The sequence below is a fragment of the Oryctolagus cuniculus genome, chromosome X, assembly GCF_964237555.1.
Source record: "Oryctolagus cuniculus chromosome X, mOryCun1.1, whole genome shotgun sequence".
Lineage (NCBI taxonomy): Eukaryota > Metazoa > Chordata > Mammalia > Lagomorpha > Leporidae > Oryctolagus > Oryctolagus cuniculus.
In genome coordinates this window covers 34,302,211-34,328,660 of record NC_091453.1, presented here as the reverse complement: position 1 = coordinate 34,328,660, position 26,450 = coordinate 34,302,211, and the positions used below count along the sequence as shown (strand labels likewise).

The 26,450-nt window shown below is 55.1% G+C and overlaps 1 protein-coding gene, 1 long non-coding RNA gene and 1 other non-coding gene across 6 annotated transcripts; 2 read left to right on the top strand and 1 right to left on the bottom strand.

Annotated features, from left to right (window-relative positions):
* The first annotated feature begins 310 nt into the window (after positions 1-310).
* On the top strand, positions 311-26,450 carry CACNA1F (calcium voltage-gated channel subunit alpha1 F). Of its 4 annotated transcripts, XM_070067048.1 has the most exons (48): positions 311-385; positions 1,825-2,074; positions 2,452-2,557; positions 2,773-2,912; positions 3,168-3,310; positions 3,391-3,543; positions 4,117-4,313; positions 4,421-4,524; positions 4,990-5,147; positions 5,414-5,506; positions 5,606-5,699; positions 5,868-5,894; positions 6,018-6,178; positions 7,002-7,227; positions 9,688-9,895; positions 9,989-10,109; positions 10,222-10,303; positions 11,449-11,494; positions 11,710-11,761; positions 12,700-12,847; positions 13,012-13,141; positions 13,580-13,639; positions 13,837-13,943; positions 14,049-14,136; positions 14,517-14,624; positions 14,727-14,779; positions 15,733-15,879; positions 16,681-16,882; positions 16,966-17,124; positions 18,314-18,424; positions 18,530-18,613; positions 19,311-19,331; positions 19,561-19,689; positions 20,344-20,409; positions 20,679-20,770; positions 21,232-21,391; positions 21,672-21,799; positions 22,084-22,180; positions 22,350-22,452; positions 22,552-22,653; positions 22,829-22,959; positions 23,159-23,293; positions 24,057-24,226; positions 24,770-24,895; positions 24,995-25,122; positions 25,236-25,348; positions 25,743-25,940; positions 26,175-26,450. In XM_070067048.1, the coding sequence occupies exons 1-48, from the start codon at positions 361-363 to the stop codon at positions 26,403-26,405; spliced, it is 5,913 nt and encodes a 1,970-aa protein (XP_069923149.1). In that variant the 5' UTR covers positions 311-360; the 3' UTR covers positions 26,406-26,450. The 4 variants fall into 4 exon arrangements, with proteins under 4 accessions (XP_069923149.1, XP_069923150.1, XP_069923148.1 ...); XM_070067049.1 differs by lacking the exon at positions 19,311-19,331; XM_070067047.1 differs by lacking the exon at positions 19,311-19,331 and having other exon boundaries at positions 18,314-18,613.
* LOC127485048 (small nucleolar RNA SNORA32) lies at positions 8,481-8,597 on the top strand. The gene has a single exon (XR_007912248.1). It is a non-coding gene; the product is annotated as a small nucleolar RNA SNORA32 (small nucleolar RNA).
* LOC138847660 (uncharacterized) lies at positions 11,792-22,473 on the bottom strand. The gene is made up of 3 exons (XR_011385573.1): positions 22,308-22,473; positions 13,496-20,097; positions 11,792-13,246 (listed from the first exon to the last, which is right to left on the bottom strand). It is a non-coding gene; the product is annotated as an uncharacterized lncRNA (long non-coding RNA).

Here is a 26,450-nt window from a genome sequence, read left to right as displayed (position 1 = left end):
TATTTGAACATTTGATGATTTATTTGAAAGGCAGAGATACATTTGATGATATTTGACATTTTTCCTATGGAAATAGTGCACATACATTATACTAGATTTTTCCTACGTACTTCAAATTTCAGATGCCATGATATTCTTCTTATTTTAGTTTCTGACTCTCTGGGAGCAGGTACATGTTTGGCAAACATTTCATCAGTGCCTTTTGTGTTGACAAGCTCTGGCTCATCAATGTCCACTTGCACCCCTTGCTCACCCACCCCTCTGACACTGTTATGGCCCCGCCCTATGACCTTAATCCCTCTAAAGCTGGGGGAAGAGAGGGGGGCTGTGCGCAGATGGCTCTTCAATCTCCAAAGGAGGATGTCGGAATCTGAAGGCGGGAAAGGTGAGAGCAGCTTTGCACCCCTGCAGACCCTTAGAGCAAGCCTGGACTCTGCTCCACCCTCAGCCCCTCTCACCTACCCACTGCCCACCCAGACCCCAGCCGGGGGGAGCCTCCAAGGGAGCAGAGTCACATCACCCTATTCCCATCCCAGCTAGCCCCAAACACAGCCTCTTTACCATCTGAGCCCTGATGGTCAGACTGGCCCAGATACTGCACCCAAGGCCTCCTCTCCCCATCTACTCCCTTAGTTCCCAAATGAAACCCAACCCTCGATCCTGGCCCTGACCCCATCCTAGCACCCACCCCAACCCTAACCCCAAAGCCAGCCTCCAATTGAATCCTAACACAAATGTTAACCACCAGGAAGGCAAATCCCTGTTAGAGTCCAAATCCCACCCTGGATACAGACCTTACCAAGAACTCTAAAGTCGCCTAACCTTAACCTCAACCCCTGAATGTCCATACTCTTAGGGAGTGTGGTCTCTGACTTTCCCAAAAGAGACCCTTAAAAAAAAATAATAAAACTAGAGAGAGGGAGAGTGAAAGAAACACCATGCACTTGGTGTTAGTAAGCTGAATGGGCTGTAGAGTTCGACTGGCTGAGTTTGACTCCCAATTCAACCATTTTTCCAAGTCACCTGACCTTTTGGCCTCAATTTTCTCATCTGCACAATGGGAATAATATTACGTGCCAGGCATTCTTCTGAATGCTGACCTGGGTTGATCCTCACACCACGCCTATCGTGTAGGTGCTCTTGGTACTCTTATTATCATCCCCATTATACAGATAAGGAAATTAAGACTCACCGAGATTATTTCATTTGGCCCACAGCTACCGAGTAGTAGTCAGGATTTAAACTTTGACATTTTCCTCCAGAGCTGGCTAACTTAACCAAGCCAACCTACTGTCCTGCAGAGGCTAAAACTAGATCATGGGAACTAGAGACGGTCTTAGCTGAAAACCCCACTCAAAACTCAACTTCCGCCCTAACCTTGATCCTGGTTCTAATCCCCATTCATTCAAAAGACTTAGTCTTGCCCCTCAACCAAAAGCCAACCACACTCCATTCCTCCCCATATTTAAACCCAATCCCAGCCCAATCTAAAAGTCACCACTCAAGTTTCACCTTAAATTTGCCTCCAGCTAGAAATTTAATCCCACCCCAGGACAATCTAAAGTCTAGCCCGCAGTCTGACATCAGACCCTACTTCACTTGGAAAAGGAATCTCCCCTCCATCCCCTGTAAACTGTTTGTTACTCTACCCACAATCATAATCCCAACACCACTTTTACCTCCCCAATTCTTAATCCAGGTACTCCCAACTCTCCCCAATTTTACATACTTTTCTCTCCTTCTTTCAAACAATGGGATGGGATTGGGCAGGAAGCAGCTTGTTCCCACGCCTTGTTTACTCCCTAACTCAGTTTCTCCACACAGACAGCACCCCAGATCCCAATCCAGCCAATGGAGAAGGCCCTGGTCCCGAATGGGGGCTGTGCTCTGGGCCTCCAGCTGTGGGGGATGAAATTAGCGGATCCTCGGCTCTGGGGACCCCTAGGCGAAGGACCCAGCACAGCAAGCACAAGACAGTGGCAGTGGCCAGCGCCCAGAGGTCACCCCGCGCGCTCTTCTGCCTCACCCTAGCCAATCCCCTGCGGCGGTCTTGCATCAGCATCGTGGAGTGGAAGCATCCTGGAAGGCCAAGGGTGGGGCTCAAGGGGCAAGGATCATCAGGGTACCAAGAGTCAAGGACTGGGTCAAGGCTGAAATGGAGGAGGGCTGAGGTTATGAGGGGTCAACCATCAAGAACTGGATTAGAGGGGCCATTCAGAAAGGTGAAAGTCACTTTGGTCAAGGACTAAATCACAGCAAGAATTGAGGGTGACTAAAGCTTCCACTGGGGTCAAAATCAAGGCCTACGGAGGGGGTGGGGTAGGGGGCAGGGGTCGAGAAGTCAGGATCTGCCACCCTGGAGTCAAGGGCCAGAATCAGGGTGCAAGGGCCCCAAGAGCATGTGGGGATTCTGAGGTGTTCTGTCTGGCTCCTTAACTGTGTCCACGCGAGGCCCTTTGACATCCTCATCCTGCTGACCATCTTTGCCAACTGCGTGGCTCTGGGGGTCTACATCCCCTTCCCGGAAGATGACTCCAACACTGCCAACCACAACCTGGTGAGCACCCCTCCCAGGCCCAGCCCACCCTTCCTCCAACCAGATAGAGCCCCCATAAAGCCGCATCTCAAGGTTCCCATACAGACCCAAAGGGCTCGCTTCTGCCCAGCCCCATCCTGTAGCTAGGCTGTGCTTCCCCCTCCTCTTTCTCCTCCCCCACCGCCACGCCCACATCTAACTTGCCAGCTCCCCTCCCCGCCTGGCTCCACCCGCAGGAACAAGTGGAGTACGTATTCCTGGTGATTTTCACTGTGGAGACCGTGCTCAAGATCGTGGCCTACGGGCTGGTGCTGCACCCCAGCGCCTACATCCGCAATGGCTGGAACCTTCTGGATTTCATCATCGTCGTGGTCGGGTGCGCGGCTGAAGGGGGCACCATACTCTCGTTCGCCATCCCACCCGCTGAATTCTTCACTCAGGGAAGGGACCGCAGTTGCTCGCAGGCGGCTACTGTGCCACAACCCCGGCCCCAGGAAGCCTAGCCTATTTAAAATTTTTTTTGCATTTCTAGTTACAGGGACATGTCTTTGGCTGAGGAAGGGGAGGGACGAGGGTGGAGGGTTCTCATGGCCTGACCCCGCCTCCCTCTCCCTCCCGTGTTCCTGGTCAGGCTGTTCAGCGTGCTGCTGGAGCAGGGTCCCGGCCGGCCCGGGGACGCCCCGCACACCGGGGGGAAGCCCGGGGGCTTCGACGTGAAGGCGTTGCGGGCATTTCGCGTGCTGCGGCCACTGAGGCTGGTGTCTGGGGTTCCGAGTGAGTGGCAAGCCGCTCGGGGTTGTGGAGGGGGGCTGAGCTGACTCTGCCCTACATCACCGGCCCTTCCCTGCCCGCAGGCCTGCACATCGTGCTCAATTCCATCATGAAGGCGCTGGTGCCGCTGCTACACATCGCACTGCTGGTGCTCTTCGTCATCATCATTTACGCCATCATCGGCCTCGAGCTGTTCCTAGGACGCATGCACAAGACCTGTTACTTCCTGGGATCGGGTCAGCCAGCCCACCTGTCCAGGGACAGGACACTTCCCCTCTGCCAGCTCCTAGGCCCCATCCTGTTCCCAAGGAAACTCATTCGGATTCACAAGACTCTGCCCCTAAGCTCAGGCTCCTCCACCCGTATATCCAAGACTCCGCCCTAAATCCGGGACTTAAAACCCCGGTAGCAAATAGAAGCTCCCCTATCCCAAGACTCCACCCACAGACCAACTTCCGGTCGGACATTTAAGGCTGCCATCCTCCGTGACCGAGACCGTGACCGTCACCGCCCATCCAGATCACAGGCCAAACCCTGCCTCTGCTGTTTGCAGGAAACAAATGGTCCCGAATTTCGCAGACTCTGAGTCCCACTCTCTCTAACCCTGTTGGTGGGACCCACAGCTTCCCAGTAGCTCAGAATCCAGACCTCAGAGCGTTCGGCCCTAAAAAAGTGGAGCTAAGGACTTGCCGTTGCCTTAGAAAAAATCCAGGACCCTGAGTCAAGCTGGCTAGGAGGGTGGAGCTCCAGGATGGGAGCTCCTGCAGGTGGGCATTCCCCTGAAGCCCCAAGTTCCACTCTCTTCACAGATGTGGAAGCGGAGGAGGACCCCTCGCCCTGTGCATCTTCTGGCTCGGGGCGTGCATGCACGCTGAACCAGACCGAGTGCCGAGGGCGTTGGCCAGGGCCCAACGGTGGCATCACCAACTTCGACAACTTCTTCTTTGCCATGCTCACAGTGTTCCAGTGCATCACTATGGAAGGCTGGACCGATGTGCTTTACTGGGTGAGGTGGATGGGGAGTGCCCGGCTGCGAGGCTGTGCCCGCCCTTCCTCACTGAGCTCTGAACAAGTGTTGGCATACTCTGACGGATGCATACGCTCACTCCCCAGATGCAGGATGCCATGGGGTATGAGCTGCCCTGGCTGTACTTTGTGAGCCTCGTCATCTTTGGGTCCTTCTTCGTCCTCAACCTTGTGCTTGGTGTCCTGAGTGGGTGAGAGACTTAGCCCACTGCCCAACCCCTAACAACCCCTGTTTCCCTTTTAGTATGTCTGGAAAACTCCTAGGCATCCTTCAAAACCCACCCAAAATACTCCTATATTCAATCATGAGCATCAACTGTGTGTAAGACTTTTTAGGAATGGAACAAGGGACCAAAAAAAAAAAATCCTTGCCTTCCAGAATATTACCTCCTGATGGGAGCAAACAGACAATAGAAACATGCACAATAAATTATGTGTGTGTGATGTATGCACCCACATTTTCATGCACTATGGAAAGAAAGGAAAGATAAAGATAAGTGGGAGCTCTTGCTATTAGAAGTAGGGATGTCAGGACAGAACTGCTCAAAGTGTTACTTGAGTAACAATGTAGGGAGTAGAGGTTAGTGTGGCTGGCAGGGTGATGGAAAGGTAGTGGGACAGCTCTCCCACCCAGCTCTCTCCTCCTCTCCACTCAGGGAGTTCTCCAAGGAGAGGGAGAAAGCAAAAGCCCGTGGGGACTTCCAGAAGCTTCGCGAGAAGCAGCAGCTAGAGGAGGATCTACGGGGCTACCTGGACTGGATCACACAGGCGGAGGAGCTGGACCTCGAGGACCCCTCGGCAGATGGCGCCTCTGGTTCTGTGACTGAAGAGGGCCGGGCTGGCCATCGCAGGCAACCCCGATCTGGCCCACGCCCTTCCCGCTCCACGCATTGGGCCCATGGATTCCATTGTCCTGAGACCCAACCCCCACCTGCAGCAAACCCTGGCCCCGCCCCCAGCCATGGCTCTGGGCACAGAATCTAGAGCCAGCCTCAGACACCAAGTGACATCCCCCACCCTAGACGAGGCCCGACCCTGCCCCCAAACCGTCCCCTGCAACTGTCTTCTGTGACTCCACAGGGCCCCAGCTGGCTGAGCTGACCAGTCGGCGGCGTGGACGTCTGCGCTGGTTCAGTCACTCCACTCGCTCCACGCACTCTACCAGCAGCCATGGTGGGGACCCAGACAGGCTGGGGCGGGGGCGGGGTGGGCAGGCAGAGGCAGGACCCTGGGGCTGCCGGGTCCTGATCTCGATCCCTACTCTGCCTTTAGCCAGTCTCCCAGCCAGTGACACGGGTTCGATGGCAGAGACTGCGGGCGACGAGGACGAGGAGGAGGGGGCTCTGGCCGGTTGTACACGTTGCCTGTGAGGGCCCCTAGCCCTTGATCCCTGACCCAGCCCAGACCCTGAGCCTAGTCCTGACACTGGTGTCAAACCTTGACCAGAGACCCCTGACTTCTGGTCCCAGCCACTCCGGGGTGGGGCGGGTGGGCGGAGCTTATGGCACCCACCTGCCATCCTCCTCTTTTCCAGAAACAAGATCATGAAAACCAAGGTCTGGTGAGTTGAGACACACTCCCACCCACCTCCAAGCCCTCCGTGGCCTCTGGATGCCCCTCCCCAGCGCCCCCCCTCAGGACCCTAGGTAGGTGATCTCAGCCTGAGGGTTCTCCTTTCCCCCAGCCGCCGCCTCCGACGAGTAAACCGGGGCCTCCGGGCGCGCTGCCGGCGGGCTGTGAAGTCCACCGCCTGCTACTGGGCCGTGCTGCTACTTGTCTTCCTCAACACGCTGACCATCGCCTCAGAGCACCACGGGCAGCCCGTGTGGCTCACCCAGACGCAGGGTGCGCCAGCCCTCTTCCCCAGCTCCCATCCCCTTCCTGTGCCCTCCATGCCCTCTCATCCCAAGCCCAAGTACAAGATCTCCTTGGGGACCTCAGGAGCCCAGACACTGCTCTGCCACCCAGAGAAGCGCAGAAACCTTAGCCTGCCTCATCTCGCCTTGTAGCTTGCACTTAGGTAGTGCTTGCTGTGTGCATCAGACTCGGTTCTTGAGACTACATGTACAAGCTCATCAATTGCTTTCCCCCACAACCTTATGTAACTTCAGTACTAAGGCACAGTACTGAACGCCAAGGCGCTGAAGGGTGCAGTGACAAACCCCAGGACTCAGCTAGAGAGTGGCAGGGCCAGAAGCCAGTGCTTAACACCACACTGTCGGGACAAGTTTAACACCTCTGTGCCTGTTTCCCGTGTACAAAATGACGAGAATGATAGTACTTACTTGGTTGGGAGGAGTGAATGCCTTAAAGTGAAAAGCGCTTAGAACATTGCATGGCCCGCTTATAGTGGACACTTACCAGTGCTTACAATCTGACTGGTACTTATTACGGTCTCCATCTCACCCTGAATACTGAGCACACCTCGAACCCTGCTCCCCAAACCAGTCCCAGTCCAATTTAACCCTCGACTAGCTCTGTCCTTGAGTTGGAATCTTCCTGGTCTCACAGAGGTAACTCTAACCCCCACCCCATCCCTAACCCTATCCCTGCCTCCAGACTCGCCCTGGCCTGTTACCCGCTACCCCAAAGCACCCTGTGTCCCTTACCCCCCCACACAGCACCATGGCAACTGGCCAGCATGTCCCTCCCACCCCTCTCCCCACAGAGTACGCCAACAAAGTGTTGCTCTGCCTGTTCACTGTGGAGATGCTTCTCAAGTTGTACGGGCTGGGCCCCTCTGTCTACGTCTCCTCCTTCTTCAACCGCTTCGACTGCTTCGTGGTTTGTGGGGGCATCCTCGAGACCACCTTGGTGGAGGTGGGCGCCATGCAGCCCCTGGGCATCTCTGTGCTCCGATGCGTGCGCCTCCTCAGGATCTTTAAGGTCACCAGGTGCGTGGAGGATGAGAACAATGGGACCCCAAACAGCCCCAACAGCTATACCCCAACTCCAGCGATAACTTCATCCGTGCCACCATTCAGGTTTTTAAAGATTGATTGATTGACTTGAAAGGAAGAGATACAAGGAGAGAGACTGGGGATGTGGGGAGAGAGAGAGAGAGAGATCAAGAGATCTTCCATCTGCTGGTTCACCCCCTAAATGGCCATAATTGTAGAGTCTGGACCAGGCTGAAGCCAGGAGCCCAGAATTCTATCTGGGTCTCCCACATGGGTAGCAGGGACCCAAGCACTGGGGCCATCTGTTGCTGCTGTCACAGGTACATTAGCAGGGAGCTGGATCTGAATTGCAGCAGCCGGGAATTGAACCAGTGCTCATCTGGGATGCCGGCATTGCAAGCAATGCCTTAACCCTCTGTGCCACGATGCTGGCCCCTCACCATTCACTTATTGAATATCCATTGAGTGCCTACTGCATGCTGGGCACTGTTCCAGGCCCAAGGAAAACATCGAGAATCAAAGGTTTCATGGATATTAAAATCCATTTGGTATGGGGCCAGCAGTGTGGTGTTGTGGGCTAAGCCTCCGCCTGAGGCACTAGCATCCCATATGGGCACCAGTTCAAGTCCTGGCTGCTCCTCTTCCAGTCCCGCTCTCTGCTATGGCCTTAGAAAGCAGTAGAAGATGGCCCAGGTCCTTGGGCTCCTGCACCTATGTGGGAGACCCAGAGGAAACTCCTGGCTCCTGGCTTCAGACCAGCCCAGCTCCGGCCATGGCAGCCATTTGGGGAGCAGATGAAAGACCTCTCTCTCTGTCTCTGTCTCTCTCTCTGTATGTCTCTCTGTCTCTCTCTCTGTAACTCTGTCTTACAAATGAATAAAATCTTTTTTTTTTTTTTGACAGGCAAAGTTAGACAGTGAGAGAGAGAGAGACAGAGAGAAAAGTCTTCCTTCCATTGGTTCACCCCACAAATGGCCTCTATGGCCAGCGCACTGTGCCCATCCGAAGCCAGGAGCCAGGTGCTTCCTCCTGGTCTTCCATGTGGGTGCAGGGGCCTAAGCACTTGAGCCATCCTCCACTGCCTTCCCAGGCCACAGCAGAGAGCTGGACTGGAAAAGGAGCAACCGGGACAGAACCGGCGCCCCAACCAGGACTAGAACCCGGTGTGCCGGCGCCACAGGCGGAAGATTAGCCTAGTGAGCCGCGGCGCTGGCTAAATAAAATCTTTTTTTAAAAAATCCATTTGGTAGTCATTACCAAGGCTTTTAGAATGCAGTTTCTCATTTGCTGGGGACAATGGCCATAAATCATTTTGCTGCTAGGATTTTCTACCTGCTATCTTATTCAGCCTAATGGAAACATCTGTATTTTTTTTAAAGTTTTTCTAAAACCCATTTGGGGAGAGTGTCTGCTCCGTTTCCATCCTCTTTCTCAATTTCAACTCCTGCTCTAATATCCCCAACCCCACCTCCAAAAGTCAACTCCCCATACTCATCCCCTTCCCAAACCCCAAGCATAACATCATCCCTAACCCCATCTCCAACCCCAACCACGCATGATCCTAAGATTCAGTCCTAAGCCCAACCCCATCTCCACTTCATCCGTAACCCCCAGCTCCATCCCCACTAATAAGCACTGACTATAACAGCATCCTCATTCCCCAAACACAGCTCGCATGTCCCTAACCCCTAACTGCTACCCTATCTCCAACAACAACCCCGATCCCTGCTCCTGCTTCGAACTCATCCCCATCCATCCCTCTATCCCAAAACTCTAGCACAATCTTATCCCCAAGCCCAGTCCCAGTCCCAGCCTAAAACCCAATTCTAGCTTCACCAACTTCCATTTGAACCTCCACCCTAATCTCCTCTCCCGTTGTTATACCAACCCTAACCCCCAATTCAATTACCCCCTTAACTTCTTTTTTTTTAAGATTTATTCATTTATTTGAAAGTCATAGTTACACAGAGAGAAGAGAGGGGGAAAGAGAGAGCAAGAGCGAGAGCGAGAGAGAGAGAGAGAGGTCTTCCATCCAATTGTTCACTCCCCAGATGGCCACAATGGCCAGAGCTGCAATGATCCGAAGCCAGGAACCAGAAGCTTCCTCCAGGTCTCCCACATGGGTGCAGGGTCCCAAGGACTTGGGCCATCTTCTACTGCTTTCCCAGGTCGTAGCAGAGAGCTGGTTGGAAGTGGAGCAGCCAGGACTGGAACCGGTGCCCATATGGGATGCCAGCGCTTCAGGCCAGGGTGTTAACCCACTGCACCACAGCACCAGCCCCTGTCCCCTTAACTTCTTTCTCTATACCCCAACTCTGAAATCACTTCCAACCTGATGCCAAGACCAGTTTAACCCAGCCTGCTGCTGTGTGTGCCGAGCCGGAGCCCTGCCGAGGTTCCTGGCTTTTCCAGGGGATGCAGCACCAACCCTGCCTTCTTCCATCTCTGCTGCAGACACTGGGCATCTCTGAGCAACCTGGTGGCATCCCTGCTCAATTCGATGAAATCCATCGCATCCTTGCTGCTTCTCCTCTTCCTCTTCATCATCATCTTCTCTCTGCTTGGCATGCAGCTGTTTGGGGGCAAGTTCAACTTCGACCAGACTCACACTAAGCGAAGCACCTTTGACACCTTCCCCCAGGCCCTCCTCACTGTCTTTCAGGTGGGACCTGGACACCCCCGGGGTTTTGTGGGTTGGGAGGGGGCCTGGAATTGGAGGGGATCCCAAGAGCTTCACAGTGACTCCCACCCCCAGATCCTAACAGGCGAGGACTGGAATGTGGTCATGTACGATGGCATTATGGCCTATGGTGGCCCCTTCTTCCCAGGGATGCTGGTGTGCGTCTACTTCATTATCCTCTTCATCTGTGGCAACTGTATCCTTGGACCCATCGGGGGCAGGATGATGGGGGTCTGGGTGGATTAGATGAGCTAGGCAGGCTGCGGGCAGGCTGCTTCTCCGACCTCGGCAGCCTAAGCTCACTCCAGACATCCTGCTGAACGTGTTTCTTGCCATTGCTGTGGACAACCTGGCCAGTGGAGATGCGGGCACTGCCAAGGACAAGGGCAGGTGAGGTCTGGCTCTGCCCCCAAGACAGAATCTCCCTGGCATCCCTTACTGGGAACCTTGCACAGATACCTCTCCCCACCAGAGATGCCTCTGGTCACCCTGATAATCCTCAGCTCCAGATACACCCTGACAATTCGCGTTCAATTAACATGCATTTATTTTTTTAAATATGTATTTATTTATTTATTTGAAAAGAGGAGTTACAGAGGCAGAGAAAGAGAGAGAGAGAGAGAGAGAGAGAGAGGTCTTCCATCTGCTGATTCAAGGAGTCAGGAGCTTCCTCCAGGTCTCCCACATGGGTGCAGGGGCCCAGGACTTGGGCCATCTTCTATTGCTTTCCCAGGCCAGAGCAGAGAGCTGGATCGGGAGTAGAGCAGCCAGAACTAGAACCAGTACCCATATGGGATGCTGGCACCACAGTGCTGGCCCCCATATGCATTTATTGAGCACCTACTTTGTGCAGGGCCCTATTCTAAATGCTGAGGAGATAGCAAGAGTTGAGGCAAACAGAATCCTTGCCTTCGTGCAACTGACATTCTACTTGGAGAAGGCAAGCAAAACACAAACAAGTGAATGTATAATAAAATTTCAATGTATGTTAATAGCATGTAGTGAAATCCTATTGATTAGGGTGGTAAAGAAAGGTCTCAATGAGGAAGTGACAGCTGAGCAGAGATCTGAGTGAACTGAGGGGGTGAGCCATGCAAATCTCTGGAGGAAAAGTATTCGAGGTAAGAGAACAGCAGGTGCAAAGGTCCTGAGGTGGAAGTGTCCATAGTATAGTCTAAAAACACCAGGGAGGCTGGAATGGAGTGAGAAAGGAGGAGAGTGGTAGGAAGTGAGATCAAATGGGGCAGGGGGATAGAGGGATCCTATTGAGGATGTCTTGGGCCAGGGGGAAGACTTTTTTTTCTGAGTGGGAGGAGTCCCAAAGGGAAGGGGTTGTGAGCTGAGGAAAGACGTGCTGAAAAGAATGTAATAGGCTCCCTCCGGCTACTGTAAAAACAGACCCGGGGGTGGGGACAAGGGTTGAAGCACGGAGGGTCTATGGGAACCAAGGAATTTCTGATCTGACTACAGGGACCCCGTTCAGCCTTGCCCGTCCATTGCCATCTGCAGTGATCACCACCTGTTTCCTCACACAGGGAGAAGAGCAGTGAGAGCAACCTCCCACAGGAGAACGGGGTGTTGGTGAGTTAGAAGCCTGGGAACTGTCTACACCTCCCCACCACCACCACCAAAACCTGTGTGTGTGTGCACGTGTGCGCATGCACGTGGCTTTAACCCTCATCCTCCTGCCTGTTCACCTCCCCTCGCCCCCAGCATAGCATCCCTTCCATGCCTCCCCTGCGTCCATCTCCTGGTGTCTCCTCTGCCATCAGTGACCCCCGGCTTCCTGTCCCCAGGTGCCTGGTGGGGAGAAGGAGGAAGAGGAGGGTGCAAAGAGTGAAGGAGCAGGCAAGTGGGCAGGGCCGGTTGCAGGAGGTGTGGGACCTCGGGACAGCTTCTGACCGCTGAGACCCTTCTCTCTGGGGCACGGGCTTTTCCAGGGTCACCGTGAAAATAACAGGCTTCGTGCGTGGCCAGCGACACTGGGGGCCATGGGTGTTAAAGAAGCAAAACAGACATTTCATTCTACTGCAGAAGTTCTCCGAGGCTTTATTATTCAATAGTGTGTATTTACAAGAGGACTGCCGAAAGCTTGTAGGGGAAAAACATATTATGAAAAAAAAAATGCATGGATCTCAAAATTTTTTGCACCAAGTTGAACTTATCTTTTAATTCCATTTTTGAAATCCCCACCTACAACATCCATTCAAATACACGTTTACAGGGGCCGGCGCTGTGGCATAGCAGGTAAAGCCACTGCCTGCAGTTCTGGCATCCCATATGAGCGCTGGTTTGAGTCCTGGCTGCTCCATTTCCCATCCAGCTCTCTGCTGTGGCCTGGGAGAGCAGTGGAGGATGGCCCAAGTCCTTGGGCCCCTGCACCCGCATGGGAGACCTGGAGGAAGCTCCTGGCTTCTGGCTTCCAGTTGGTGCAGCTGCAGCCATTGGGGCCACCTGGGGAGTGAACTAGCGGATGAAAGACCTCTCTCCCCCCTCCCCACCCTTCCTCTGCCTCTCTGTAGCTCTGACTTTGAAATTAAAAAAAAATAAATCTTAAACACACACACACATACACACACACAGTTACAGAGCTCCTGCTGTGTCCCAGGCACTGTTCTAGATGCTGGGGGCATAGCAAAGAACCAACCAGACTAAAATCTCCTCCCTACGGTGCTGACGTTCTAGCAGGGAAATGGGAACCAGTTGCTGTGTGACAAGCATTAGTCCAGGTGCTTTCCATCAGTTTTCTCGATTAATTGTCTCCTTTGCTCTTTTTCTGGTGCCAGGCATGGAAGAGGAGGAAGAAGAGGAGGAAGAGGAAGAAGAGGAAGGAGGTGCAGGGCGTGTGGAACTCCTGCAGGAAGTTGTACCCAAGGAGAAGGTGGTACCCATCCCCGAGGGCAGTGCCTTCTTCTGTCTCAGCCAGACCAACCCGTGAGTGCTGGGAGTGGCAGGGGCTGGGCACAGGGCCTGGTGGCAGGTGGAGCAGCACAGAAGGCCCAAGGCTGGACCAGAGCTGTGGCGCTGGGGCTCACCCTGAGCGCCGGGGCTCTGACCAGGCCCATATCCCCCCTAACCACGCGCCCTCTGCTGCGCAGGCTGAGGAAGGCCTGCCACACCCTCATCCACCACCACATCTTCACCAACCTGATCCTGGTGTTCATCATCCTAAGCAGCGTGTCCCTGGCTGCTGAGGACCCCATCCGAGCACACTCCTTCCGCAACCACGTGAGCCTCTGCTTGGGCTAGGGGGACTCCCCGCCCCGGGGGGCGACCTGCTGGGCGGGGAGAGCATCAGTCTTGGGGCCGGCCCCTCCTGCGTGTACAGCGCACCTGGGAAGCATCAGGGAGAACAAGAGTTAGACTGGGGGAGAAGCTGTGCTCAGAGAGGTTCAACAGTCTGAGGGCACCCAGGTAGCTGGGTTAGGGGTAGAGGAGTCCAGACGCGAGCCCAGAGCTTTCTGATGGCCAAAGCTTTGGGCTTATGGAAAAGTCTTTGATGACGATGATAATGGTGGTGGTGGTGGTGGAGAGGGAGGGAGGGAAGGGCGAGGGGAGAGAGAGAGCACGCGCAAAACTCACATAGAGAGGTGCACACGTGAGCAGGTCCACACCTAGCATCCCCTTAGCCATCCTCAGTGGCTCCTCCCCTTTCTCACTGCCCAGATTCTGGGGTACTTCGATTACGCCTTCACCTCCATTTTCACTGTGGAGATTCTGCTAAAGGTAACGAACAGGCTTCGGTTAACCCAGCACACTCCACGCCCACCCTCAAAGCCTGCTTCCTCCCCCTCCCCGTGGCCCCGGCCAGCCTCCGCCCCTGCTTCCCCTGCACTCCACTGCCCGCCTCTCCTGTCGCCACCCCCTCCTCCCCCCGAGCGTGCCCAGGCCTGCGTGCTCCAGCCTGCTGTCCTGTTCCCCAGATGACCGTGTTTGGGGCCTTCCTGCATCGTGGCTCCTTCTGCCGTAGCTGGTTCAATCTGTTGGATCTGCTGGTGGTCAGCGTGTCCCTCATCTCCTTCGGCATCCAGTGAGTGATGTACACACAGACACACAGACACACACACACACACACACACCTGTCCCGAGTCAAGGCCAGGCCCAGGTCAAGGTCTGAGGCCTGGCCCTTCCTCAGTTCCAGCGCCATCTCAGTGGTGAAGATTCTCCGAGTCCTGCGCGTGCTGCGGCCCCTCCGAGCCATCAACAGGGCCAAAGGACTGAAGGTAAACCTCACCTCGTCCAAACCCACAGGGATCCCTGAGCAAACTGACCGTCTACATCAGTGCGTGGCCCGCAGCCTGGGCCTCACCCCTGGCCATGGCCCCCTACAAGGCACCACACCATTCCTTACCAGTGGCCGCTCTTCTGGGATCCAGGTCCCTGGCACACACCCACATGCCCGTGCCTGGCAAGCAGTTATGCCTGCTTGGTGCGCCCACATTCCTGGCCCATCTCACTGCCCTCTTGACCGCACGTCCCCTGACCCACAACCACAAGCCCTTCAACCCAAGTCCCTGAGCTGTGTCCATCACCAAAGCCCCACGCCCATTGGGCACCATGGCCTGCACTGGTGTCCACGAGCTGTATGCATGGGTGCCTGCAGCACGTGGTGCAGTGTGTGTTCGTGGCCATCCGGACCATTGGGAACATCATGATTGTCACCACGCTCCTGCAATTCATGTTCGCCTGCATCGGCGTGCAGCTCTTCAAGGTGGGAGAAACACTGTGGGCGGGGGGGGGGGGCAGGCAGGGGTCAAGGCCATTGACGCAGAGGCAGGGCGGGGAACCTTCTTGACTGATGTACTCCTTACAGGGGAAATTCTACAGTTGCACTGATGAGGCCAAACACACCCCCAAAGAATGCAAGTGAGTGCCTGAGACCCTACGTGCCTCAGAACCCAGAAGCCCTCCCAAAGGCTCTCGAGACCCCTACACTGCACGTGAAACCCCTAGAGCTGCCCCTCAAGACCTCCAGAACCGCACCCCTCCCACCAAGGCCACCAGATACATCCCCTAGAACTTCCCCGAGAGTACTGCAGGGGCTCTCAGGGTTCACTAAGCCCTTAGAAGCTCCTCGTTCCTACCCCCAAAACCTCTCTCCACAGTCCACCCCCAGCCCCCCTGCCCAGCAATTCCCGAGCCCCCCTCAAGTCCCTGACTTTCACGCAGAGCTTCCCACACAGGCTAGCACTAGTGCTTACAAGCTGGGTCTGCAGAATCCGACACTCCCCGGGTCAGCTCCACTTCAGGAGACTTGGCTACGTTTCTGAGCCTTGCTGAGGCCCATTTTGCTCATCTGAAGAGCGGGGAGAAGAGCATGCCTGTCACACACGGCTCTTGCAGGGAGTTTGTGACTCCCTACATACAAAGGGTCCTCTACAGCGTAAAATCACCACGTGGAAAGGCCAGCGCGGGGCCTGCTGTAGGGTTAGTGCTAATAAATGTTGGCTGCCATGAACATCAGCGGCCCTTCTTCCTGGCTGGTGGTGACGGTGATGATGATGGTGGTGACAGCGGTGGTGGTGGCGATGATTCGGTGCCAACGCTGGGCCAGACACTAGTCTCATTTCTTGACTTATTTAATCCTTATGACAAGCCAGGAAATAGGTTCTGTTATCACCCTTGTTTCCTAGATAGGGATCATGGAAGCACCACCAGGTTCAATGTCAAAGGTCACCCAGCTGGGCTAGGAAAGAACAGGATTTCAACCCAAGCTGTCTAGCTCCACCCACTCTGCCTCCTGAAGCTGGGGACCGCAGCCCCTTTGGCACAGCTCCCATCCCTCTTCACCTGCTAAGCCTGTCTGCACCCCCCTGCAGGGGCTCCTTCTTGGTCTACCCTGACGGAGACGTGTCACGGCCCCTAGTTCGGGAGCGGCTCTGGGTCAACAGCGACTTCAACTTTGACAATGTCCTTTCAGCCATGATGGCCTTGTTCACTGTCTCCACCTTCGAAGGCTGGCCTGCGTGAGGGGCAGGGCCCCCTGGGGGGGGTGTCAGGGCTTTGGGCAGCAGTTGGGCTCTCTAGGGACTAGATGGGTGTGACCCCATTGTGGACGGGTGGTAAAGACCTCACAAGACGGGACCGGGTGTTCTGGGGTCTGGTGCGCTTATTAGAGTTCTGATGGCGTCTCCCAAAAGCTGGCTGGGGTTCTCTGGGGACGTGAGTGATGTCCAGGAGTTGGGTAGAACTCTCTGAGAGTTGGGTGGGATTTAGATGACAGTCTGTGGAGGTCCAGGGTGGGTGGGGTGGGAGGGACTGGCAGAGAGTCTCTGAAGAGACAGAGCAGAGGATTCAGGAGTTTCTAGAGAGCCGCGTGGGTCTTTGGGGTACTGGCTGGAGGTGTCTGTGGGGATGGAGCAGGGGATTCTAATCGATAGGGCACGGGATTCAGAGATCTTTAGGGGCTTGTGGGAGAGTTCCAGAGAGCTGAACACGAGCTCCACGTGGCTGGAGAAGGGGATTGGGAGGTATGTGGGAACATAGGGGGCTTGGGGGTCTTCGAGGGCCTGGCTGGGGAGTCTCTAGAGGGCTATAGGGGGGGTCTGTGGGTCTCTGGAGATCTGGGACAGGAGACTTAGGAGTCTCTGAGGTTGTGGTGGCGAGCGATTCCTTGGTGTGTCTCTGGAGGTTTCGGGTGGCTAACTCAGAGGATTTAGGCATCTTCAGGGTGCCAGGCAGGAGACTCCCAGGTGTCTACAATTAGTGGTCTGGGGGCGTGTCTGAGCGGGCCACCTCCACCTCTACCCCCACACTGCCTCCCACAGGCTGCTGTACAAGGCCATTGATGCGCACGCAGAAGATGAGGGTCCCATCTATAATTACCACGTAGAGATCTCTGTGTTCTTCATCGTCTACATCATCATCATCGCCTTCTTCATGATGAACATCTTCGTGGGCTTCGTCATCATCACCTTCCGAGCCCAGGGCGAGCAGGAGTACCAAAACTGTGAGCTGGACAAGAACCAGGTGACCTCTGACCCCAGCCCCCAATTGCTGCCCCCCTGGCTTTGGGATCCCGCTGCTCACTCATGCCCTGTGCCTGTATGCAGCGCCAGTGTGTGGAGTACGCCCTCAAGGCCCAACCACTCCGCCGCTACATACCCAAGAACCCTCATCAGTACCGCGTGTGGGCCACTGTGAACTCGGCTGCCTTCGAGTACCTCATGTTCCTGCTCATCCTGCTCAACACCGTTGCCCTAGCCATGCAGGTCTGTGCTCCCCTCCCTGACCCCTGTGAGACACCTGCCCCTGTTCTCTCCACACAATCCCTTGGGAAGTGTTAGGAATGCTTTAGGCTGCAAGTAACAAATCCCCCAGCTGACAGAGACTTATTGAGCCATTTGTCACATTTCTTTCAATCTAGGGCCAGTGATTATCAATTGCATCCTGATTTCAGACGTGTAAGAATATGAAAAAATAGGCCGGCGCCGCGGCTCACTAGGCTAATCCTCCGCCTAGCGGCGCCAGCACACCAGGTTCTAGTCCCGGTTGGGGCGCCGGATTCTGTCCCGGTTGCCCCTCTTCCAGGCCAGCTCTCTGCTGTGGCCAGGGAGTGCAGTGGAGGATGGCCCAGGTGCTTGGGCCCTGCACCCCATGGGAGACCAGGAAAAGCACCTGGCTCCTGGCTCCTGCCATCGGATCAGCGCAGTGCGCTGGCCGCAGCGCGCTGGCCGCGGCAGCCATTGGAGGGTGAACCAACGGCAAAGGAAGACCTTTCTCTCTGTCTCTCTCTCTCACTGTCCACTCTGCCTGTCAAAAAAAAAAAAAAAAGAATATGAAAAAATAGCCTAGTAACCATTGTAACTTGCCACTGTTTATCAAATGTGTCTGAATTTCAGAGATTCTAAAGTGTAAAAAGATATGCATCTTAATGTCAAAGAAATATAACAATTGGTCCACATGATGAGAAATGCAGAGGTAGACGTTTTGCTCATTGCTCATCAGAGACCCAGACTCTGTCTATCTTTCTGCTTCGCCATCTTTAGCAAGTTGGCTTTCATTCTCATGGGCTGTAGCTTCGTGGTCACAACATGGTTGCTGCAGCTCCAGACATCAAAATCACATTCAAGGCAGGAAAAAGAAGGGAGAGTTGCACCACAGGTCTCTGTCTTCATTTAAGTCTTCTATTAGAAGGTAAAATGCTTTTCACCAAAACTGCCAGCCAACAGCAGGCTGATGTGTATGTCTTGTTAGTCAGAAATGACTTATCTTGGTTACAAGAAAAGCTGGGGATGAAAAAACTAGGCTTTCTGCTCCCCGTTATGAGAAGCAGACAACGATTTGGCCAAACCATGGTACTACCATAGCTCCAGGGTCAATGCAGCCTGGGCCCAGGACTATTTGCTTGGGGGTAGGGCTCTACCTGAGGCTCTGTCCCTCCTTGCTTTGTTCCCCCAGCACTATGAGCAGACTGCTCCCTTTAACTACGCCATGGACATCCTCAACATGGTCTTCACTGGCCTCTTCACTATTGAGATGGTGCTCAAAATCATCGCCTTCAAACCCAAGGTGACCCCAGCCCTAGGCGCACCTCCTTTGGGTAGAGCCCATTGCCCTCTGCCCTGGGCCTGCTGGCTAGGAAAACACAGAGCACTGCTTTTCTCTTGCCTACAGCATTATTTTACTGACGCCTGGAACACATTTGACGCTCTTATTGTGGTGGGCAGCGTGGTGGACATTGCCGTCACTGAAGTCAACGTAAGGACTGGCCTGTCCACTAGCCCATTCTCCTTCCCTCCGCCCCCAGGGCTCTCTTTCACATGAGTGAGTGGTGTCCCTTCAATCCTCCTCACTCCTGGACACTTAGCACTCCTCATTCTAGCTCTGCCCCCTCTGAGTTCCAGTTGGGCTCAGCCAAAGTCCCCCTTATTGCATTGTGCAATCTATCCACCAGCTACACAGTCTCTAAAATGCTTCTCCCGTTATCTTGTATCTCTTCCACCACTTCTACCTCCCCTTCCATGGGTTCCATCACCTCAACTGACTCCTGCTTTGGCTGCATCATCTCTTCTGACTGCTTCGTTGGCTCCACTTCCTCCAACAACTACATTGTCTCCAACACATCTCCATGCTGGGCTTCTCCATTGGGTCCTCCGTCATCTCCGTCATCTCCGTCATCTCCGTCATCTGACACCACTGGCTCCATTATTTCCTCTGCTGGCTCCAATGTCTCTCTCCCTCTCCTTTACCCTCTCCTCCCCCTCGCACCGCCATTGTCCACTTTTGCCACAACCATCTGAATCCATTACCCACACACACCCTTTCGCATCATCCTCTGCATGATGGCCCTGCCGTCATCCTCTCTATATGCTCCATCATGTCTACTCTTGTTCATCTGGGACTTTGTTCCCATCATATCTTCCATCATCTCTGCCTTTGCCATGTCTCCTTCCAGAATGGTGGCCACCTTGGTGAGGTAGCTCCCTTCACAACAGGGACTATAGACTCCCGCCATCCCTCCCCCTTTCCTCCTTTCCTCCTTCCCTCCTCCCTCCCTCCTTCCCCAAGAGTCCTTAGAAATGCTCCCAAAGCACCCTGGGGCCTGAGTTCTGAGGGATCTGGGGACCAGGAGGGCCGAGGCAGGAGACAGGGAGGTGGCTGGAGCAGATGCGATCTGAGCATGCCCACTGCACCCCCAACCCCAGAGCTCGGAGGACAGCTCCCGCATTTCCATCACCTTCTTCCGGCTCTTCCGAGTCATGCGGCTGGTGAAGCTTCTCAGCAAGGGTGAAGGGATTCGCACGTTGCTCTGGACGTTCATCAAGTCCTTCCAGGTGAACTGCTACCCCTCGCCTCTGATGCCCCCGCTGCAACACCTCTCACTTGCCCCTCTATCAACCCCCAAAATGACATCTCTCAGCATGCCTAAGCCATTTCCAGCATCTCCAGTTTTCTCCCTTTTCTGAGCTCTCAATTCCTCTGGCCCCACTCACCTTACTCTATTCTTTTTAAGGTTTATTTATTTATTCATTTGAAAAGCAGACTTACGGAAGGTGGGGAGACAGAGAGACAGCAGGAGATCTTTCATCCACTGGTTCACTCCCCCAAACAGCCTCAACAGCTGCAGCTGGGCCAGGCCAAAGCCTGGAGCCAGGAACTCCATCCTGGTCTCCCACGTGGGTGGCAGGGGCTCAGGGACTTGGGCCATCTTCTGCTGCATTCCCAGGCACATTAGCAGGGAGCTGGATCAGAAGCAGAGCAGTGGAGACTGGAACCAGCTCTCATATGCGATGCTGGTGTCGCAGACAGCAGCTTAACCCACCACACCACAATGCCTGCCCCATACTTCTGTCCACATTTGGGAGGCACTGGTAGTCCTGGACACCTTGGAAATGGACTCTATCCGCCAGCAGGCCTGGGCCAGGGGGAGCTTGGAACCCTCTGCGTGGACCTGAGCATCTATCCTCCCCTTCCCCCCACCCCCATAGGCCTTACCCTATGTGGCTCTTCTCATCGCTATGATATTCTTCATCTATGCCGTCATCGGCATGCAGGCAAGTGGGATCCCTAGGGAGCATCCCCCAGGCACCCTCTGCTGGGAGGTTGATTGGGTAGGAATAGCCCCAAAGAGGAGGTAGTGGGTGGAAAGGCAGAGAGATGAGTTGGCTGACCCTGGGGCAGTCTGCACATCTGTGAAATAGGATCAGCGGGGCAAGCTTGTCAGGGCTGTGAGCACACTTTAGGCATTAGGAGGTATGAAGTGGGTGGTGACACACGGAGGCATAGGTTCACCTCACTCGACACAGTCCTTGTGTGCCCATAGATGTTTGGCAAGGTGGCTCTTCAGGATGGCACCCAGATCAATCGGAACAACAACTTCCAGACCTTCCCGCAGGCCGTGCTGCTTCTGTTCAGGTGACATCTCCCCCCTGCTCTGCCCTGCCCCCCAAGCCCCTCACATGTGCATGGTGCCCACACTGCCTCTCTGGGCTCCAGACTGCCCAAGCTACAGAAATCATGGGGCACCAGATAGCCCAAGACCTTTCCTGGCTGGGAGTCAAAGAGCCTGGTAGAATATTCTAGCCTTAGCCATTCTTGTTCTAGCTTTCAGATGTAACCCCCCCCCAGCTCTCCATGGTCCACCTGTCAGACATGGACGTGACTGGCATCAACATGGCCACACTCGCTGTCAAAATACTGACATGCCAGCTGTGCCAGACGCTGCCCCTGGTGAAAGTGGGCCTTCTACTCACTCCCCCTCCACACATCCCGTTCCCCTGCAACCCCACTGGCCGTGACTTCACAGCCTCTCCTCCAGGATGCCAGCCCTTTGTGTGTGTGTGTGTGCGCGTGCGCACGTGTGTGTGTCTTCACAGGTGTGCCACTGGGGAGGCATGGCAGGAGATCATGCTTGCCAGCCTTCCTGGGAGTCGATGCGACCCTGAGTCTGACTTTGGCCCTGGCGAGGAGTTTACCTGCGGTAGCAATTTTGCCATCGCTTATTTTATCAGCTTCTTCATGCTCTGTGCCTTCCTGGTGAGGACCGTTTCCCCACAATCACCACCACCGCCAAGGGGGATAACTCTGAGGGGTTCGGGGGGCAGGGGCGGGGGGGTGGTCAAATGAGGTAGGCAGCCCAGATCTCCAGTGTGCTCAGAGGACTGGTCTGACAAGAAGCTAAACACAGGACTCCTAAGCCAATGACCCTATGAGCTCACCGCAGCCTTCCCTCAATCCCCACCCCCACCCCACCCGACCCCACCTGCTGTGACCCTGCTCTGACCTTCGCCTAACCTCCCCGCTCACTGGCCTGCAGATCATAAATCTCTTTGTGGCTGTGATCATGGACAACTTTGATTATCTAACCAGAGACTGGTCCATCCTGGGCCCCCATCACCTTGATGAATTCAAGAGGATCTGGTCTGAATACGACCCTGGGGCCAAGTATGCCCTCTAACCCCTGACCTGCATTGCCAAGGGGGGAAATGCACTGACCCAGATGGTCCCCCAGCCCTAGAACCTCTAACCTAAGCCTCCCACTGCCCAGTCAACAGATGCCCCAGGGTTTCCACTAACCCTGTCCTCTGCCCTCTCCAACTGCCCTCTGGTGCTTCCCCAGCAGGCCTTGGGGTGTTGGGGGTGGGGGGAGGAACAGTGAGCTGGTAGGGCTTTAAGAAAGGACTCCAGGAAGCGTTACCAATCCAGTGGTCCCTCCCCAACTGCCCCAGGGGCCGCATCAAGCACCTGGATGTGGTTGCCCTGCTCAGACGCATCCAGCCCCCGCTGGGATTCGGGAAGCTGTGCCCACACCGAGTGGCCTGCAAGGTGCGTGCACCTGCCCACCGCAGGGCACAGGTGGCCAGGGAGTTGCTCTGGGTGGGGGGGGGGGCATGGAAGATGCTTGGTCATATCCTCAAAGATTTCTGCTCCCCAGACATTTGAGCCTACATACCCAGCATTTTCTCAGAATAAGTTTCTTGTCTGGTATTCGCAGAGACTTGTGGCAATGAACGTGCCCCTCAACGCAGATGGCACAGTGACATTCAATGCCACTCTCTTTGCCCTGGTCCGGACATCCCTGAAGATCAAGACAGAAGGTCTGGGGGAGAGGGGGCGGGAGTCACAGGGTGCCTAGGGAGGGTGCTTCTTCCTATTGTGTCATGCCCCCACTCCCCCCACATTATCCTCCAATGCAGGGAACCTGGAGCAAGCCAACCAGGAGCTGCGGATGGTCATCAAGAAGATCTGGAAGCGGATAAAGCAGAAACTGCTTGATGAAGTCCTGCCCCCTCCGGATGGTGAGCTATCCCCACCCTGAATGTCCAGCCATGGCCCCCATCCCAAAGCCAGCACTGGCCAGGGCCGGGGCCAGGGCAGGGGGTAAGTCCGTGCTACTGAGTAGGAAGGTGGGGACAAGGGACAGGGCCAATGCCCCCTATAACAGCCTTGCCTTCTTCTCGCCCTTGACCTCAGAGGAGGAAGTCACCGTGGGAAAATTCTATGCCACATTCCTGATCCAGGACTATTTCCGCAAATTCCGGCGCAGGAAAGAAAAAGGGCTGCTAGGGGCCGAGGCCCCCTCAAGCACCTCCTCTGTCCTCCAGGTGTGCAGGGAAGGGCCTGGTGCGGGGGTGAAAGCACTGTGCAGAGGCTGGGCTCCAGCCCATCTCCAGGAACCCACATGGCAACTGCGGAAACGCGGAGGCTCGGGGCGGCTGAGGGGCTCTTGCTGCACTCCCGGGTGGGACACAAGGCCCTGGAAGGGAAGTTGAGACCCCCTGGCCTCCTTTTCCACCCCCGCAGGCCGGTCTGAGGAGCCTGCAGGACCTGGGTCCTGAGATCCGGCAGGCCCTCACCTGTGACACGGAGGAGGAGGAGGAGGAAGAGGGACAGGCTGAAGAGGAGGAGGAACCCGAGAAAGACCCAGAAACACACAAAGTGAGTTCCACTAGTGCTCACACCCCGAGAAATTCTTTTGCATTTATTTGTAAAAATATTTTCAAGATTCATTTATTTATTTGAAAGGCAGAGTTACAGGGTATAGGGTTGGGAAATTTTTGGTGCACTGGTTCACTCTCCAAATGGCCGCCATGCCCAGAGCTGGTCCAGGCCTAAGCCAGGAGCCTGGAGCTTCATCTGGGTGTCCCATGTGGGTGGCAAGGGCTATAAGCACTTGGACCACCTTGCGCTGCCTTCCCAGGCATATTAGCAGAGAGCTGAATCAGAAGTGGAGCAGCCAGGAATCGAACCAGTACCCATATGGGATGCCAGCATTGTAGGCAGTGGCTTAACCTGCTACGCCACAGTGCCAGCCCCTATTTTAACCGATTTATACATGTTGACTTTTTTAAACAAATGTGCTCATGTTTAAGTGGTCCCATGTGATATTTCAATAGATGTATCCATGTGTAATGTGCAGTCAGGGTAAACATACCCATCTCTTTAAACATTCAACCCCAAGAACTCTTGATTGTAAAATATTCCCTGAGTCTTGAGTGACTTTGACCCTGCCTCTGGGAAGAAGCCATCTCTGCCATAGAGAAATATTTGCCTGGTGCCTATTTATCTGGCTGTTGGAGGGCAAGGCCCAGATGCAGACCCTGGGGAGTTCATGGACTAGCGGGAGAGACAGACGAAATGAAATGACCAAGCGATGCAGCTGTCACATGGTTGCTACACTCCATCTTGTGACGTTCCACAGGCCCCGGTGGACTCCCAGCCCCCATCTCGCCGGGGATCCAGGATTTCTGTGTCTCTACCTACTGGGGACAGACCTCCAGATTCACTCACCCTTGGGCCCAGCGATGATGATGGCGGGGCTCCCAACACCAGACAGCCCAGTGCGTCCCAGGCTGGATCCCACAGTCACAGGTATGTTCAAGTGCCTTGTCGTGGTAGGGGGCGCTGAGTCTGTGCTGCAGGACCCAGGGGGGAAGGGGGGTCATTTCAGAGGCCTTCAAGTGGAAACCTGGGAAGGATGAAGGTGTTTTGAAATTTTGGTGGGAACAGATGCTGATAAGAGTGACATTGCAGAAGCTCAGTGCGAAATGTGGAAGTCAACTGGTTTAGTTCAAATCCTGGCACTCTCATTTGCTGAGTGAACTTAGTTGTTATGATCCTCAAGTTCCTCACCTGTAAAAGAGAGCTGATGGTGCACGTACTTTGATTTTTTTTTTAAACCTTGGATACTTCTAATGAGACAAACATCTATGAAAAGAAAGCCCATGTTCACCTAAGAAAGATCGATGGTTAGTTTATGTTATGTGAATTTTCCTCAGTTAAAAATAAATAAACAAACAAACCGTAAGTCCCCACATTTCTCTAGGGGATAGGGCATGGAATGAGGAGGATCCCGGGACCCAGGGCCACCTACCAGGGGGATCTGGTCTGCCTAACATGCCTCCTTTTCCCCAGGAGAGACTCTGGGGTGTTCATGTTCACCATCCCAGAAGAAGGGAGTCCTCAGTTCCAGGGAACTAGCAGGCAAGACAAGCAGGATGAGCAAGAAGAAGCCGCCGACCAGTACACCGGTCATACCATGTAGGATGGGCCCAGGAGCCCTGGGCGGGAGGACGGGCCTATGGGGGCCACACCTCCCCGGCCCAGGCCTCACTCCTCTCTGCCCTCCTTCCTGCACAGGCTCTCCTTCGTGGATGAGCAGACGGGGACGCCCCCGCACCCACTCCTTCCGCCGCCTCAGAGACCCCAGCGATATGTGAACGGGCACCATGCACCACGTCGCCGCCTGCTGCCCCCCACGCCTGCAGGTGAGAGCAGGGAGGGGCCCTAAGGGGCTTCCCCGAGGGCCAGCAGGACAGAGAGTCATGGACAGGAACTAACCTTGGTCTTTGCCCTGGCACCCCCTTCCCCCCACCCCCAGCTCGGAAGCCCTCCTTCACCATCCAGTGTCTGCAACGCCAGGGTAGCTGTGAAGATTTACCCATCCCTGGCACCTATCATCGCGGGCGGAACTCGGGGCCCAGCAGGGCACAGGTGAGGCAGTGGAGGAGGTAATGAGGTCTGGAGGGGTGGGGGCGGCCTCTGCTGAACATAGGCAACAAGCTACGTGACAGGCCCTTCCGAAGAACAGGACGCGTGTGAAGGGATGCAAAATCCTCACTCGCTGTACCAGTGAGATGGGTACTTTTCTTATCGCCCACTTTACAGATGAGGAAATGGAGGCTCACAGAGGTTTACCCAAGATCACAAGGCTAGCAGATGGCAGAGCTGCCACTGCACAGAGCACACTTGCCTAAGTTCCTATCTCATTTGCACCCGTTTGGTTTGGCTCCAGTTGCTTGCTGGAGGAAAGGGACAGGACTCACAGGGCTGAGTTCTGGAACCTCCCAAGCCCACCCCTGCATCCGTCACCCTCTGATGTTTACAGGGCTCCTGGGCCACCCCTCCTCAGCGGGGTCGGCTCCTGTATGCCCCACTGCTGCTGGTGGAGGAGGGGGCAGCAGGGGAGGGATACCTGGGCAAAGCCAGCAGGCCACTGCGCACCTTCACTTGCCTGCATGTACCTGGAACCCACTCGAACCCTGGCCATGGCAAGAGAGGCAGTGCCGACAGCCTGGTGGAAGCTGTGAGTCCAGAGGGGGCATAGGCAAGAGGGATGGGGGAGAAGAGAAAGAGGTGGAAAGGGAGCTGCGGGAGGAGGGAAATGAGGTTCCCAGGCTCCGTGTGGTACGCATAGGCATCCCTCGGCTCTATGCCCTCTTCTCAGCATGATGTGCGTACCACTGTTCCCCCGACCCCGACCCCTCTGCACACACTGCAGTCAATCAACCCTGACCCTCCCCCCACCCCGTGCCTCCAGGTGCTCATTTCTGAAGGCCTGGGCCTCTTTGCCCGAGACCCGCGCTTTGTGGCCCTGGCCAAGCAGGAGATTGCGGATGCGTGTCGCCTGACTCTGGATGAAATGGACAGTGCTGCCAGTGACCTGCTGGCACAGGGGAGCAGCTCACTCTACAGTGATGAGGAGTCCATCCTGTCCCGCTTGGATGATGAAGACCTGGGGGATGAAATGGCCTGCATCCACGCCCTCTGAAATCCCACCCCTCCACACACACACACACACACACACTGCTCAATA

Bases quoted from the DNA above. Each gene is read 5' to 3' on its own strand.
- CACNA1F (XM_070067047.1), top strand. From the start codon at position 361: ATGTCGGAATCTGAAGGCGGGAAAG. The intron at 10,110-10,221 runs GTATCCTTGGAC...AGCTCACTCCAG, and splicing joins CCTCTTCATCTGTGGCAACT to ACATCCTGCTGAACGTGTTT. The intron at 14,780-15,732 runs GTGAGTGCCTGA...ACCCCCCTGCAG, and splicing joins CACACCCCCAAAGAATGCAA to GGGCTCCTTCTTGGTCTACC.